This window comes from Giraffa tippelskirchi, chromosome X (genome assembly GCF_054371585.1).
Source record: "Giraffa tippelskirchi isolate mGirTip1 chromosome X, T2T-mGirTip1v1.2.pri, whole genome shotgun sequence".
NCBI classification, from domain to species: domain Eukaryota; kingdom Metazoa; phylum Chordata; class Mammalia; order Artiodactyla; family Giraffidae; genus Giraffa; species Giraffa tippelskirchi.
This window is the reverse complement of record NC_137289.1, coordinates 147,251,770-147,266,149: the sequence shown is the minus strand read 5'-3', so window position 1 is coordinate 147,266,149 and position 14,380 is coordinate 147,251,770. Positions and strand designations below refer to the sequence as shown.

At 43.7% G+C, this 14,380-nt stretch overlaps 1 protein-coding gene across 2 annotated transcripts; it reads right to left on the bottom strand.

Moving 5' to 3' along the window:
• Positions 1–3,004: 3,004 nt before the first annotated feature.
• On the bottom strand, positions 3,005–7,044 carry LOC145536630 (claudin-34-like). 2 transcript variants are annotated; one of them, XM_081566149.1, is made up of 3 exons: positions 6,829–7,044; positions 6,243–6,281; positions 3,005–3,872 (listed from the first exon to the last, which is right to left on the bottom strand). In XM_081566149.1, the coding sequence occupies exons 1-3, from the start codon at positions 6,969–6,971 to the stop codon at positions 3,185–3,187; spliced, it is 870 nt and encodes a 289-aa protein (XP_081422275.1). In that variant the 5' UTR covers positions 6,972–7,044; the 3' UTR covers positions 3,005–3,184. The 2 variants fall into 2 exon arrangements, with proteins under 2 accessions (XP_081422275.1, XP_081422276.1); XM_081566150.1 differs by lacking the exon at positions 6,243–6,281.
• Between the last annotated feature and the right edge of the window lie 7,336 nt (positions 7,045–14,380).

The window sequence follows — 14,380 nt, the reverse complement described above, 5'->3', positions numbered from 1 at the left end:
GAAAAAATACTGCATAAGTTGATTAAAAATTAATGCATGCTCATAACAGAAAACATAAAGCTGTTGGAAAAATACAAAGAAAGAAAAAAATCATCCATGATCTCAGCTGACCATTGCCTCAGAATTCTGAGTTCCTGGGATGGGGAGATAAAAAAAAAAAAAGATGACAGTGTGCTACTTCTTTTATTATAAATCATTTTTTCCGCTGTTCGAATGCTATCATAGGACTTGGTCCTGATACGTGATCCTTGCTTTGTTCACTCATCTTTAAGCCTCTACTTTTACAAATACCTAGTAATTTGAACCCCTGTATAGACTGCTTGCTTTAAGTTTTTGTTTTGTTGTTTTTTTCCCATTTCTGCTATGATTAAAAAATGTTGCATGTCTTGTCTATGACAAATAGTGCTGCAGTGAACTTTAGGGTGGACGTATCTTTTGGAATTAAGGTTTTCTCCAGGGATACACACAGGAGTGGGATTTCTGGGTCACATGGTAATTCTATTTTTACTTTTTAAAGGAGCTGCCATGCTGTTCACCAGTATTGTAAAATGGTTACAAAATCAGACCCCTATATACGCTGTCTACAAGGGAGCCACCTCAAAACAAGGGACACATACAGACTGAAAGTGAAGGGCTGGAAAAAGGTATTTCGTGCAAATGAAGACCAAAAGAAAGCAGGAGGAGCAATATTCATATCAGATAAAATAGAGTTTAAAATAAAGGCCGTGAAATGAGACAAAGAAGGAGGCTTCATAAGGATCAAAGGATCAATCCAAGAAGATATAACAGTTTTAAATATATATGCACCCAACATAGGAGCACCAGAATACATAAGTCAAATGATAACAAGTATGAAAGGGGAAATTAACAATAACACAATAATAGTGGGAGACTTTAATACCCCACTCACACCTATGGACAGATCAACTAAACAGAAAATTATCAAGGAAACACAAACTTTAAATGATACAGTGGACCAGTTAGACCTAATTGATATCTATAGGAAACTTCACCCCAAAACAATGACGTTCACCTTTTTCTCAAGGGCACACGGAATATTCTCCAGGATAGATCACATCCTGGGCCATAAATCTAGCCTTGGTAAATTCAAAAACATCGAAATCACTTCAAGCATCTTTTCTGATCACAATGCAGTAAGATTAGATGTCAACTACCAGAGGAAAAAAAAAACTATTAAAAACACAAACACATGGAGGCTAAGCAACACGCTTCTGAATAATCAACAAATAACAGAAGAAATCAAAAAAGAAATGAAAATATGCATAGAAACAAATGAAAATGAAAACACGATAACCCAAAACCTGTGGGATTCAGTAAAAGCCGTGCTATGGGGAAGGTTCATAGCAATATAAGCTTACCTCAAGAAACAAGAGAAACATCAAATAAATAACCTAACTCTGCAGCTAAAGCAACTGAAAAAAGAAGAAATGAAGAACCCCAGGGTTAGTAGAAGGAAAGAAATCATAAAAATTAGGGCAGAAATAAATGAAAAAGAAACAAAGGAGACCATAGCCAAAATCAGCAAAACTAAAAGCTGGTTCTTTGAGAAGATAAATAAAATAGACAAATCATTAGCCAGACTCATCAAGAAAAAAAGGGAGAAGAATCAAATGAACTAAATCAGAAATTGAAATGGAGAAATCACAGCAGACAACACAGACATACAAAGGATCATAGGAGACTACTATCAGCAGCTATACGACAATAAAATGGACAACATGGAAGAAACGGACGAATACTAAGAAAAGTATAACCTTCCAAAACTGAACCAGGAAGAAATAGAAAATCTTAACAGACCCATCACAAACATGGAAATCAAAACGGTAATCACAAATTCTCCAACAAACAAAAGCCCAGGACCAGACGGCTTCACAGGTGAATTCTACCACAAATTGAGAGAAGAGCTAACACCTATCCTAGTCAAACTCTTCCAGAAAATTGCAGGGGAAGGTAAATTGCCAAACTCATTCTATGAGGCCACCGTCACTCTGATACCAATACCAGACAAAGATGCCACAAGAAAGGAAAACTACAGGTCGATATCACTGATGAAAATAGATGAAACATGCTCAACAAAATTCTAGCATCCCAGCTAATAAATACAGTAAAACTGTTCATGCCTGAAACTCACCTCTTGTAATCCTTAGTGCAATAATTGATTGAAACACAGACCATCAGGAGATGACGCGGTTAGATGGAAACGAGATGAAACAGAAAAAGGAGCATACTTTCCCCTAGTGATCCACCCGTGGATCTTAGCATCCATACAAGCAGCAGTTACTGTCATCCACCACTTTTGAAATATTCTCCCTCAAAAATCTGACCCCACATCTCAGCCTTGGCAGGTCACACATTTCAGAGAAGATAATTGACCTATTTCAAGTCAAAATCATTTTCTTAAAGGGCAGAGGGCGTACAGTGGGGGAGGGCTTTAGATTAAGACCTAAGAGGCAGTGTGAGTGCCTTGGGGGGGGGAGTATAGAATTATTTTCGAGGCATTTAAAATTTCTAATATTTGATACTATTAAATAATTCTTAAATGTTTTTTACAAACATGGTTATGCGAGGAAACATCCGTCTGTTAGTAATACTGGAGTAATATTGATGAGTGTCAAATATTGGGAAGGGATGAAGGGACTCGACGTCTGGGATTTGCTTTAAAATCTTTTGGAAAAAGAAAAAGAGATTGAAAGAGAGGAAGAAAGAGAGAAAGCTAGTAGGGCAGAATCTTGGTAAGTGTTGAGTCTGGAAGTGGGTGTTGGGGGATTCCTTATACGTTTCTACTTGGAAACATCTTGGAGAATTTTACATGCTAAAGAGATGTAATTATGATGTCACAGGACATAACGTTGGTTGTTTTTAGCAGAAGTTTAGGAGGGAGATTTGATCATCTCAGAAGCTTTTTTCCACACGTGACGTTTCGAGTATTATTTATTTCACAATACTTAAAATGCAGATCCAATAAGACCATCTGGCAGCTGGGTAAGATTTTTCATGCAATTTATTCAACCAAGTAGTCAATGAATCAAATTCAGGCAGAAGGTAACGGCCATTTTCTGCCCCAATCTACTTTCGTCCTGGTCTTGAGAGTCCTTGCACCTATTTGACAAAGCATCCTGGTCATATTCCCATGTAAACTCCTGGGGATGTGGGGTTTGGAAAGTCATTGCAGTGAGGGATTATAGATTTCTGCACGCGCAGGATGGATTCGGGTCTCGAAGGGGGAATTGTAAGAAAAGGAAACCAAACCACCTAAAAACATCATGCAAGCAGCGATAGATGCTACAAGGACGGCACTACCGAGCTGCTGCGTATCTGGCTTGGTGGAGATGTTGAAAGATGGTGGGAAGGAAATTCCCTCTTTGTGTACCACCACGTAGTAATTCCAGACGATGGCAATCGTGACACAAGCACTGGCCGCTGTGTTGAGAAGTCCTGCAATAACAAATGGATTGAGGGCGTTGTCCTTCCATGGAAGTCTCAGGTACACTCGCCGAAGTGCAAAGGTGAGGGAGACTTTGCCCCCAAACCCTAGAAAGCTGGCGAGCAGGAAGAGGTTTTGCGCAAAGCAGATATCGCGAGGCAGGTAAGAATCAAGGTAGCGGTAATGGTGACACTCAGTGGCTCTGTTGACGGTGTTGGTGTGTTGGAATACACAGACTCTCCACATCCCCACGGAGGCCAGGTCCCGGGGGAAGAGCGACGTGTCGTTGATGTGCCACACTCGCCACTCCACCAGGCCCATGGCCATGGTGCAGAGGATCCAGCCGATGGTGGCTACAGAGAGCCCTACCAGTTGGCGTTTGGTGTTACTGGGGATCAACGGCAGGGCGACCTCATTCTCACGGGAACTGCAAACGAATACAGGGCATCATGAGAGTGGGACCCTTGTACCTGGAATAGCCCCCCATGGTTATAGTCGAAGGGAAGACGCTATGTGTAAGAGGGAAGTGCTGTGTTTGAAAGAAGTGCTATCTTTGAGAATGGAGACTCTAGAGGCTCCACTGGTGGGAGTGCTGACCCAGCACACTTTGCCAAGGGCCATCGGGTAGCGTTTCCTGAAAGCCTTCAAATGCACAAACCTTCAAATACACAGTCCCACTGCCAGGCATTTGTTCAAGGACATAACGAAGACTGGCTGAAAAGCTTTCACCACCAAGATGGTCGACACAGCCACATTTGTAATATTGACAAATGGGAAATGAGTTCGAGTCCAACAAGAGAGCTTGGTTAAATAATGGATGCTAGCTCCATACAAGGGAGCTGTGTGCCAGCATTCGGAATAGAACTGGACTGGTATGCGGTGTGATATACCGTGTGTCTGCCTCTGTTCAAGGTTCATCCATGTTGTAGCTTGTGTGAGTACTGGGCAGCTTTGACCCCCCAGAGTAGTATTCACGTGTAGGGATGCACCACAGATTGTTGACTCACTCCTCAGTGTTTGGACATCAGGATTGGCCCCGGGTTTAGACTATTATGAATAAAGCTGCTGTAAACCCTTCTATCCAAAACCTGGGGTGAGGGTGTGTTCTCGTTTTCCTCATGTAGATACCCAGGACTGGGATTTACTTCCCTGGTGGCTTAGATGGTAAAGCGTCTTGCTTACAATGCGGAAGACCTGGGTTCGATCCCTGGGTCGGGAAGATCCTCTGGAGAAGGCGATGGCACCCCACTCCAGTACTCTTGCCTGGAAAATCCCATGGACGGAGGAGACTGGTAGGCTACAGTCCATGGGGTCGCAAAGAGTAAGACACGACTGAGCGACTTCACTTCACTTCACTTCACAGCAAATGTATGTTTCACTTTTTAGAAAGTTCTAAATTGTTTTCCCAAAGGGCTATACCATTTTATATCCGCACCAGACATGTATGAAGTCTGCACTTTCTATCTTCTCCAACACGTTGGTACATGTAGTCATTTTGATTATGGCCATTCTAGTTGCCATTAAAACAAAATGTGACCAACCGGAGGAGAAAGATACTCACAATATATCAGACACTAAGAGCATATTACAAAACAGAATGTGTAACGTAATCAGGGATGAGACTAGAACTGGAAGTCTAGATGCTCAGTGAGTAAGAGACATTTTGAACTGGGTTAGAAGGGCTAAGGAGTTTTGAAAGCTACCTGTATTGTGAAGAATCAGATAGACATTAATAGGAAAGAGCACGTAATAATCCAAGTGGAGAGCTCAATGAATTATCAACAGGCCCATACCCATACTCAGCGAAGAAAGACATACATTATCACCACTTCCTTATCTGTCTTTATATTTGCTCATCTCAGAATACATCTCCCCAAACATTCTGCCTGATTTTCAACAGGGAAATCATGCAGTAAGCATTCCTGTGTGATAGGCTTCTTTCCCTCACTGTGTTTATGACCTCAGATTGCCTCTTTTAATGATGTCTGGCTGTTCAACAGAGATGAGCCTGATTTGTTGAAAGAAAAAAATACTTCATTAACGTGAAGCAATGGAGGATTAATTCTGGCAGAAAAATGCGCTCATACCCAGTGAGCAGTAAGGTGATTCATTCACCATAAGCCTCTGCAGCTGTGAAGGTGTAAGACTATCTAATAACATGGAAAAACATTCCACCCCTAGAAAATGTTTAGAGCAGTGGTACCCCACCTTTGTGGCACCAGACGTGGTTTCATGGGGGGTGGGGGGGATCATTCAAACGCATTGCATTTACTGTGCAGTATTGTTTCTGTTATTATGATATCAGCTCTACCTCTGATCATCAGGCATTAGATCCTAGAGGTTGAGGACCCCTGGCTTAGAGGACCGTTCTTCTTTTAGAACCAAATGCACAAAGAATGCAGAGAGGAAATGCCCTGAAAGCCCAAGCCTGGCCTAGAGAAGCTGCCTAATCAGTGTTTGTAAAATGGAAAGTTAAATAGGAGGCAAACAAAGGACTGTGTTTTACAAGTTTACTTCTAGTTACGTTGTTACCTACAGCAGATATCTTTCTATCTTCAGTATCTGTGTTAGAATCATCTGTTTTCTTTTTACTTGACCTGGCTAAAGACATCTCACACCTGATGAAATACTACTTCACACTCAACAGGATGGTTCCTAACAAAAAACACCAAAAGTAGCAAGTATTGGCCAGGATGTGGAGAAACCAGAACCTTTGTGTTTTGCTGGTGGGACTATGAACTGGTATGGCTGCTGTGGGAAACAGTACCGGGATTCCTCAAAACAAACAAAGACTTACCGTGTGATACAGGAATTTCTCTTCTGGGTAGATGCACACCTGCAGAAAAAGCAGGGACTTAAACAGACACTGGTACGCCCATGTTTGTAACAGCATTATTCACAATAGCTAAGCTGTGGCGGGGTGGGGGTGGGGGCCGATTCTCCATCCATGGAGGAGCAAACATGGAGACAACATGTGGTCGATCCATATAACAGGGCATTTCTCAGTCTTCGGATGGAAGGAAATTTGGACACACGTTACATAAAGGATGAACCTTGGAGACTAATTATGCTGAGAGAAATAAGCCAGGTAGGGAGAGACAAATACTGAAAGATTTCACTTTTCGCAGGACCCAGACTAGTCCAATTCACAGACACAGAAAATAAAAGAGCGGTTACCAGGGGCTGGGTGAGGCAGGAAGGGGTAGGTAGTGCTCGACGGTGACAAAAGCTGTAGCCTGGGGAGAGGGATGGTGGTAACAGTTGCTCAACACTGTGAATATCCTTAATGCCGCTGAGCTGTACGCTTAAAAACAGTGACACCATAACCCGTGTCTGTTTAACCACAAGACGCACACAGCAAGAAAACCAGAGCATCTACTAACCGGACTCTTCCCGAAGTGTCTGGGATCGAGGACAGTGAGCTCAGAGGCACAGAACTGCCAACGGAAAACCAGTCCCACTCCACCATCTTCTGCTCAGCGTGGCAGGCTCCTTTCTCCAGGGGGAGAGGGGCTCTCGCCGCCATAGTCAGTGGGGCTGGCCCGGGAGGCCAAGGCCCTCTCCTGGGACTCGCAGTCACCGCATTCCACACCCAGTGTGCGCATCTCCAGCATTCTCAGTTGCTAGGTCACGGACGCCATGGCGGCCTCTCTGTTGCTGACGGTGGCATGCCCTCTTCACCTGCTCTCCTCTGTGTCTCCCGGCCCTATGCCAGAGGGCAGTATGTTTACTCCAAGGACCTAAGAGTGCACTTTTAAGACCTGTGTGCCTGCTTCAGGCATTGCCCCCTCATCCCTTTCTCTTGTCCCCCAGACATGGTACCTACCCCATCTCACCTGGAGTTAATGACATTTTTTCTTAAGGCGATGGCAACCTATACACACAGGCGTTAGCAGCAGTCGTGCCCACATTGGGGAGACGGAGTCGGGACAGACCAACGACAAGAAACACATTAGGAAACATACCCTTAGTTCATGGGAAACACCCCCTTCCTGTTGAGTCTTGGATCACAGATGGTCCACGGGAGTATGGCGGTACGGACTAGATAAGGTAGCTGCTAAGATAGGGGAGAGCTTCAGATGGGACTTCTGTAAGAAATGAGACATCGTGTCAATGAGCGAGCAGTGAGGACTACATTTCACATAGAAGCCAAAACTCCTCTGGAATCCTCTGTGTACAATGTTTCTGTAACAAATTCATCCCAAGGAAATGAGCAGAGAAATTACAAACATGTCAGTGAAACACACATACCCAATGAGCTTTATAACTGAACTTACAATGGGGACAAATAGGGAGAAGAAAACCCAGGCAGAGAATATGTACAATAAACTATTTTATAACCTTACAATGGGACAAAACACAACAACTCCACCTTAGGAAGAATAAAGAAGGAAAAACTTGCTAGTACTGCTAAATAAAAAGCTGATTTCAAAAATACGTAGTTAAAAATGCTGGAGAGGATGTGGAGAAAAGGGTATCCTCCAACCCTGTTGGAGGAAGTGTAAATTTGTGCAGCCACTATGGAGAAGAGTAAAGAGGTTTCTCAAAAAACTAAATACAGAATTACTATTCGATCTAGCATCCCACTGCTGGGAATATACCCAGAAATTCAGAAAGATGCATGCACCCCTGTGTTCACAGCAGCGCTACACACAATAGCCAAGACATGGAAACAACCTAAAGTCCAGAGAGAGATGAATGGGCAAACATGACGTGGTGCCTATTTAATGGAATACTATCGAGCCGTAAAAAAAAGAATGAAACATTGCAGCAATGTGGATGGACCTAGAGGTTATCATGGGCTTCCCAGGTGACTCAGTGGTAAAGAATCCACCTGCAATGCAGGAGAGCCAGGTTTGATCCCTGGGTTGGGAAGATCCCCTGGAGAAGGGACTGGCTACCTACTCCAGGATTCTTGCCTGGGAAAGCCCATGGACAGAGAAGCCCAGTGGGCTACAGGGCATGGGGCTGCAAAAGAGTCGGGCATGACTCAGTGACTACGCAACAACAAAGAGACTATCATACTAAGTGAAATAAGTCAGACAGAAAAAGACAAATACCATACGCTATCGCTTCTACGTGGAAGCCAGTTCAGTTCAGTCACTAGTTGTGTCCGACTTTTTGTGACCCCATGGACTGCAGCATGCCAGGCTTCCCTTTCCATCACCACCCCCTGGAGCTTGCTCAAACGCATGTTCATTGAGTCAGTGATGCCATCCAACCATCTCATCCTCTGTCATCCCCTTCTCCTCCTGCCTTGCTCTCCTGATTTGATGTCCTTGCAAGCCAAGGGACTCTCAAGAGTCTTCTCCAACACCATAGTTTAAAAAGCATCAGTTCTTTGGCACTCAGATTTCTTTATAGTCCAACTCTCACCTCCAAACATGACTACTGGAAGAACCATAGCTTTGACTAGACCTTTGTTGGCAGAGTAACTTCTCTTTGATCTTTTTAATTTGCTGTCTAGGTTGGTCATCGCTTTTCTTTCAAGGAGCAAGTGTCTTTTGATTTCATGGCTGCAGTCACCATCTGCAGTGATTTTGGAGCCCAGGAAAATAAAGTCTCCCACTGTTTCCATTGTTTACCCAACTATTTGCCATGAAGTGATGGGACCAGATGCCATGCTCTTAGGATTTTGAATGTTTTTTCACTCTCCTCTTTCACTTTCACCAAGAGGCTCCTTAGTTCCTCTTCGCTTTTGCCATAAGAGTGGTATCATCTGCATATCTGGGGTAGGAGCCAGGATATGGCACAAATGAAGCTATCTGTAAAACATACAAGACTCATAGAGAACAGACTTGCGGTTGCCAAGGTGGAGGGAGGATGGATTGACGGCAGTAGTGGATCGGTAGATACAAACTCCTGCATTTAGAATAGATGAAAAACAAGGTACTACTGCAGAATGCAGGGAGCTATATTCAGTATCCTTTAGAACAGCAGCCTCTGCAGTTATCCCAGGCCTGCTTGTAAATGAGAGCAAAATGAGGCACAGGAAGTCACCAAAAGCTTTTGTCTCTTGAGGCTTTGAGGTTTTTCTTTAAGTGAAACTTTATTTTTAATTTAAGACTATTGACACCACTTTAGTTGTTGCAGGGAAACAGTTTCTCGTTCCCTTCCACAGATACCTGGAGGTGTTCAGCTGCAGTTATTGTCACAGCTATGTTTTTGGAATCTGTTGAGCACATGTCTCTTGATACAGGAGGTCCATGTGGATTATGAATTGCATAGGTATTTGTGGGTATCAGTTTATTCCAGCCTTCACCTTTCAGCCACTGACCCAACGATACCCTTTGCTAACCGTAATTTCCTTAGCAGGAGTGTCAGTCAATTTCACTTTTGTTTGGGTACTCATCACCATCAATATTTTTTAATCCCCTCCGGAAGGTATATGATGTGATATCTCTTTAATCTGCCCTTCTTTACTTCCTGTGATCTGCTCTAGATTTCTGTGTATCCCTGAAAATGACATATTTTTTTTTTGCATTTTCCTAATGTCGGAGTCATATTTTGTTGTGAACGTCTGTCACATTTCTGTCTCTTTTCTTCTGCACCGAGCTCTTTCCTTTCATCTCTTGGGCCTTGTGAATGCTGCTGCAACGCATGTTTGTGGGGGTGGGGGTGTTGGCGTGTGTTTTCCACGATCGGTTGGTTTCTCAAATCCTCTGGGAGTGGAACTGCCCCATGACATCATCTGTCTCATTTTGTGATTCCAAGGCCCTTTGACAGTCATGCCCATGAAGGCTCTGGCTGCTTACCTCCCACCGCTGGCACATAAGGGTCCCCTTTACTGACATCACTCTGCTTTTTCTTGTCTGTAGACTTTTGGATAGTGGCCTTTTTGGTTTCTCAGTAGTGATATCGCGTTGCAGTTTAATGTTTTGTATCACTGATAATAGAGCAAATGAAGCACATTTCCAGAGGCTTCTTTCATAGCATTGACTTGTATTAACTGTTGAAGTTACCTTCCTGATCGTGTGGTTTGTTCTTGTTTTTATTTCGGTGTGCCACCCCTGGCCATTTTGTGAGGATACCTATCATTTAGAGCCCAGCCGCCTTGTGAGTAGTCCGTGTCCGTCAGGGCAAGCTTGAAGGTTGCTGTTCCCAAAAGCGGTCACAAGGTGGCAGCATTTCTTCGTGTTCGGCTCTTGTTACTATGGTAACTGCATGTTTAGAGGCACGTGCAATTTCTGCTTGTAAATGAGAGCAGGATGAGTGTAGAGGAAGCCCCCCTCACCCCGAAAGCTTGTGTCTCCGTCCTTCTCGGCTTTATTGCAGTGCATATTTCATGTTTGACGAAGCTGATGTACAGAGTTGCCTTTGTTGTGGCTGTACTGATTGTTGCTCCCTTACACCCATACACAGAGGCATTCAGCAGTGTTTATTTCCTCTGACCTGCTCTCTGAAGGTGTGTGGTACATCACTCTTGCTAATTTGGTCCCTGTGGATTATGTATTTGACAGGTATTTGTGGGAATGCGTGAATTTCAGCCGTCCTCTCACCCATCCCCTTTGCTGAGCATCATGGAGTTCCCATCCCTGGGTGCCCACTTTACCTCGGTCGGGGTGCTCACTGCCAGCAATATTGTCTGTCCCGTTTGAAAGCAAAATATTACGACACAGCTCTCATCTGCCCTTCTTCGCTGACTCTGATTATCACCACACTTATCTGTACCTCTGAGAATGATGTTCTTTCCTTGTTTCAATGCCTGAGTCATAGTCCATTGTGACCCTGTATCACATTGCTTGATCCATTCATCTCTCCGTCCCTGTGTGCTTTCTTTACTTTCATCTCTTCGATGTTCTGAATGGTGCGGCAGGACCCGGTTTGGGGTCTGTGGTGTTCGAAATCTGTGCGTTTCTGAAGTATTCCAGGAGAGGATCTGATTTATCATACTGTCTCTACTTCTTTATTTATTGATTTAGTTTTCTCTCATGGGAGTGCACTTTTCCAGTCATGCTCATAGTGGCTCTTACCAAGTCCATCCCACCAGTACCCTAAAGCGTCCACTGTACTAACGATACTCTGCCACTGATGCCATGTCCAGCTTTTGACAGTGGCCTTTTTCCATGCTCAGGCATAGGTGATAATGTCCTCGCAGCTTAGACGTTTGTATCTGTTAGAATTCACCCTAGGTACAAATTGTCATGTGCTTTTCCTTCTCTTGTTGCTATGGTAACAGCAGCCTGGGTGGTTATTCCAGGCCTGCTTGTAAGTGAGAGTAAAATGAGACACAGGAAGTCACCAAAAGCTTTTGTCTCTTGAGGCTTTGAGGTTTTTCTTTAAGTGAAACTTTATTTTTAATTTAAGACTATTGACACCACTTTAGTTGTTGCAGGGGAACAGTTTCTCGTTCCCTTCCACAGATACCTGGAGGTGTTCAGCTGCAGTTATTGTCACAGCTATGTTTTTGGAATCTGTTGAGCACATGTCTCTTGATACAGGAGGTGCATGTGGATTATGAATTGCATAGGTATTTGTGGGTATCAGTTTATTCCAGCCTTCACCTTTCAGCCACTGACCCAACAATACCCTTTGCTAACTGTAATTTCCTTAGCAGGAGTGTCAGTCAATTTCACTTTTGTTTGGGTACTCATCACCATCAATATTTTTTAATCCCCTCCGGAAGGTATATGATGTGATATCTCTTTAATCTGCCCTTCTTTACTTCCTGTGATCTGCTCTAGATTTCTGTGTATCCCTGAAAATGACATATTTTTTTTTTGCATTTTCCTAATGTCGGAGTCATATTTTGTTGTGAACGTCTGTCACATTTCTGTCTCTTTTCTTCTGCACCGAGCTCTTTCCTTTCATCTCTTGGGCCTTGTGAATGCTGCTGCAACGCATGTTTGTGGGGGTGGGGGTGTTGGCGTGTGTTTTCCACGATCGGTTGGTTTCTCAAATCCTCTGGGAGTGGAACTGCCCCATGACATCATCTGTCTCATTTTGTGATTCCAAGGCCCTTTGACAGTCATGCCCATGAAGGCTCTGGCTGCTTACCTCCCACCGCTGGCACATAAGGGTCCCCTTTACTGACATCACTCTGCTTTTTCTTGTCTGTAGACTTTTGGATAGTGGCCTTTTTGGTTTCTCAGTAGTGATATCGCGTTGCAGTTTAATGTTTTGTATCACTGATAATAGAGCAAATGAAGCACATTTCCAGAGGCTTCTTTCATAGCATTGACTTGTATTAACTGTTGAAGTTACCTTCCTGATCGTGTGGTTTGTTCTTGTTTTTATTTCGGTGTGCCACCCCTGGCCATTTTGTGAGGATACCTATCATTTAGAGCCCAGCCGCCTTGTGAGTAGTCCGTGTCCGTCAGGGCAAGCTTGAAGGTTGCTGTTCCCAAAAGCGGTCACAAGGTGGCAGCATTTCTTCGTGTTCGGCTCTTGTTACTATGGTAACTGCATGTTTAGAGGCACGTGCAATTTCTGCTTGTAAATGAGAGCAGGATGAGTGTAGAGGAAGCCCCCCTCACCCCGAAAGCTTGTGTCTCCGTCCTTCTCGGCTTTATTGCAGTGCATATTTCATGTTTGACGAAGCTGATGTACAGAGTTGCCTTTGTTGTGGCTGTACTGATTGTTGCTCCCTTACACCCATACACAGAGGCATTCAGCAGTGTTTATTTCCTCTGACCTGCTCTCTGAAGGTGTGTGGTACATCACTCTTGCTAATTTGGTCCCTGTGGATTATGTATTTGACAGGTATTTGTGGGAATGCGTGAATTTCAGCCGTCCTCTCACCCATCCCCTTTGCTGAGCATCATGGAGTTCCCATCCCTGGGTGCCCACTTTACCTCGGTCGGGGTGCTCACTGCCAGCAATATTGTCTGTCCCGTTTGAAAGCAAAATATTTCGACACAGCTCTCATCTGCCCTTCTTCGCCGACTCTGATTATCACCACACTTATCTGTACCTCTGAGAATGATGTTCTTTCCTTGTTTCAATGCCTGAGTCATAGTCCATTGTGACCCTGTATCACATTGCTTGATCCATTCATCTCTCCGTCCCTGTGTGCTTTCTTTACTTTCATCTCTTCGATGTTCTGAATGGTGCGGCAGGACCCGGTTTGGGGTCTGTGGTGTTCAAAATCTGTGCGTTTCTGAAGTATTCCAGGAGAGGATCTGATTTATCATACTGTCTCTACTTCTTTATTTATTGATTTAGTTTTCTCTCATGGGAGTGCACTTTTCCAGTCATGCTCATAGTGGCTCTTACCAAGTCCAGCCCACCAGTACCCTAAAGCGTCCACTGTACTAACGATACTCTGCCACTGATGCCATGTCCAGCTTTTGACAGTGGCCTTTTTCCATGCTCAGGCATAGGTGATAATGTCCTCGCAGCTTAGACGTTTGTATCTGTTAGAATTCACCCTAGGTACAAATTGTCATGTGCTTTTCCTTCTCTTGTTGCTATGGTAACAGCAGCCTGGGTGGTTATTCCAGGCCTGCTTGTAAGTGAGAGTAAAATGAGACACAGGAAGTCACCAAAAGCTTTTGTCTCTTGAGGCTTTGGGGTTTTTCTTTAAGTGAAACTTTATTTTTAATTTAAGACTATTGACACCACTTTAGTTGTTGCAGGGAAACAGTTTCTCGTTCCCTTCCACAGATACCTGGAGGTGTTCAGCTGCAGTTATTGTCACAGCTATGTTTTTGGAATCTGTTGAGCACATGTCTCTTGATACAGGAGGTGCATGTGGATTATGAATTGCATAGGTATTTGTGGGTATCAGTTTATTCCAGCCTTCACCTTTCAGCCACTGACCCAACAATACCCTTTGCTAACCGTAATTTCCTTAGCAGGAGTGTCAGTCAATTTCACTTTTGTTTGGGTACTCATCACCATCAATATTTTTTAATCCCCTCCGGAAGGTATATGATGTGATATCTCTTTAATCTGCCCTTCTTTACTTCCTGTGATCTGCTCTAGATTTCTGTG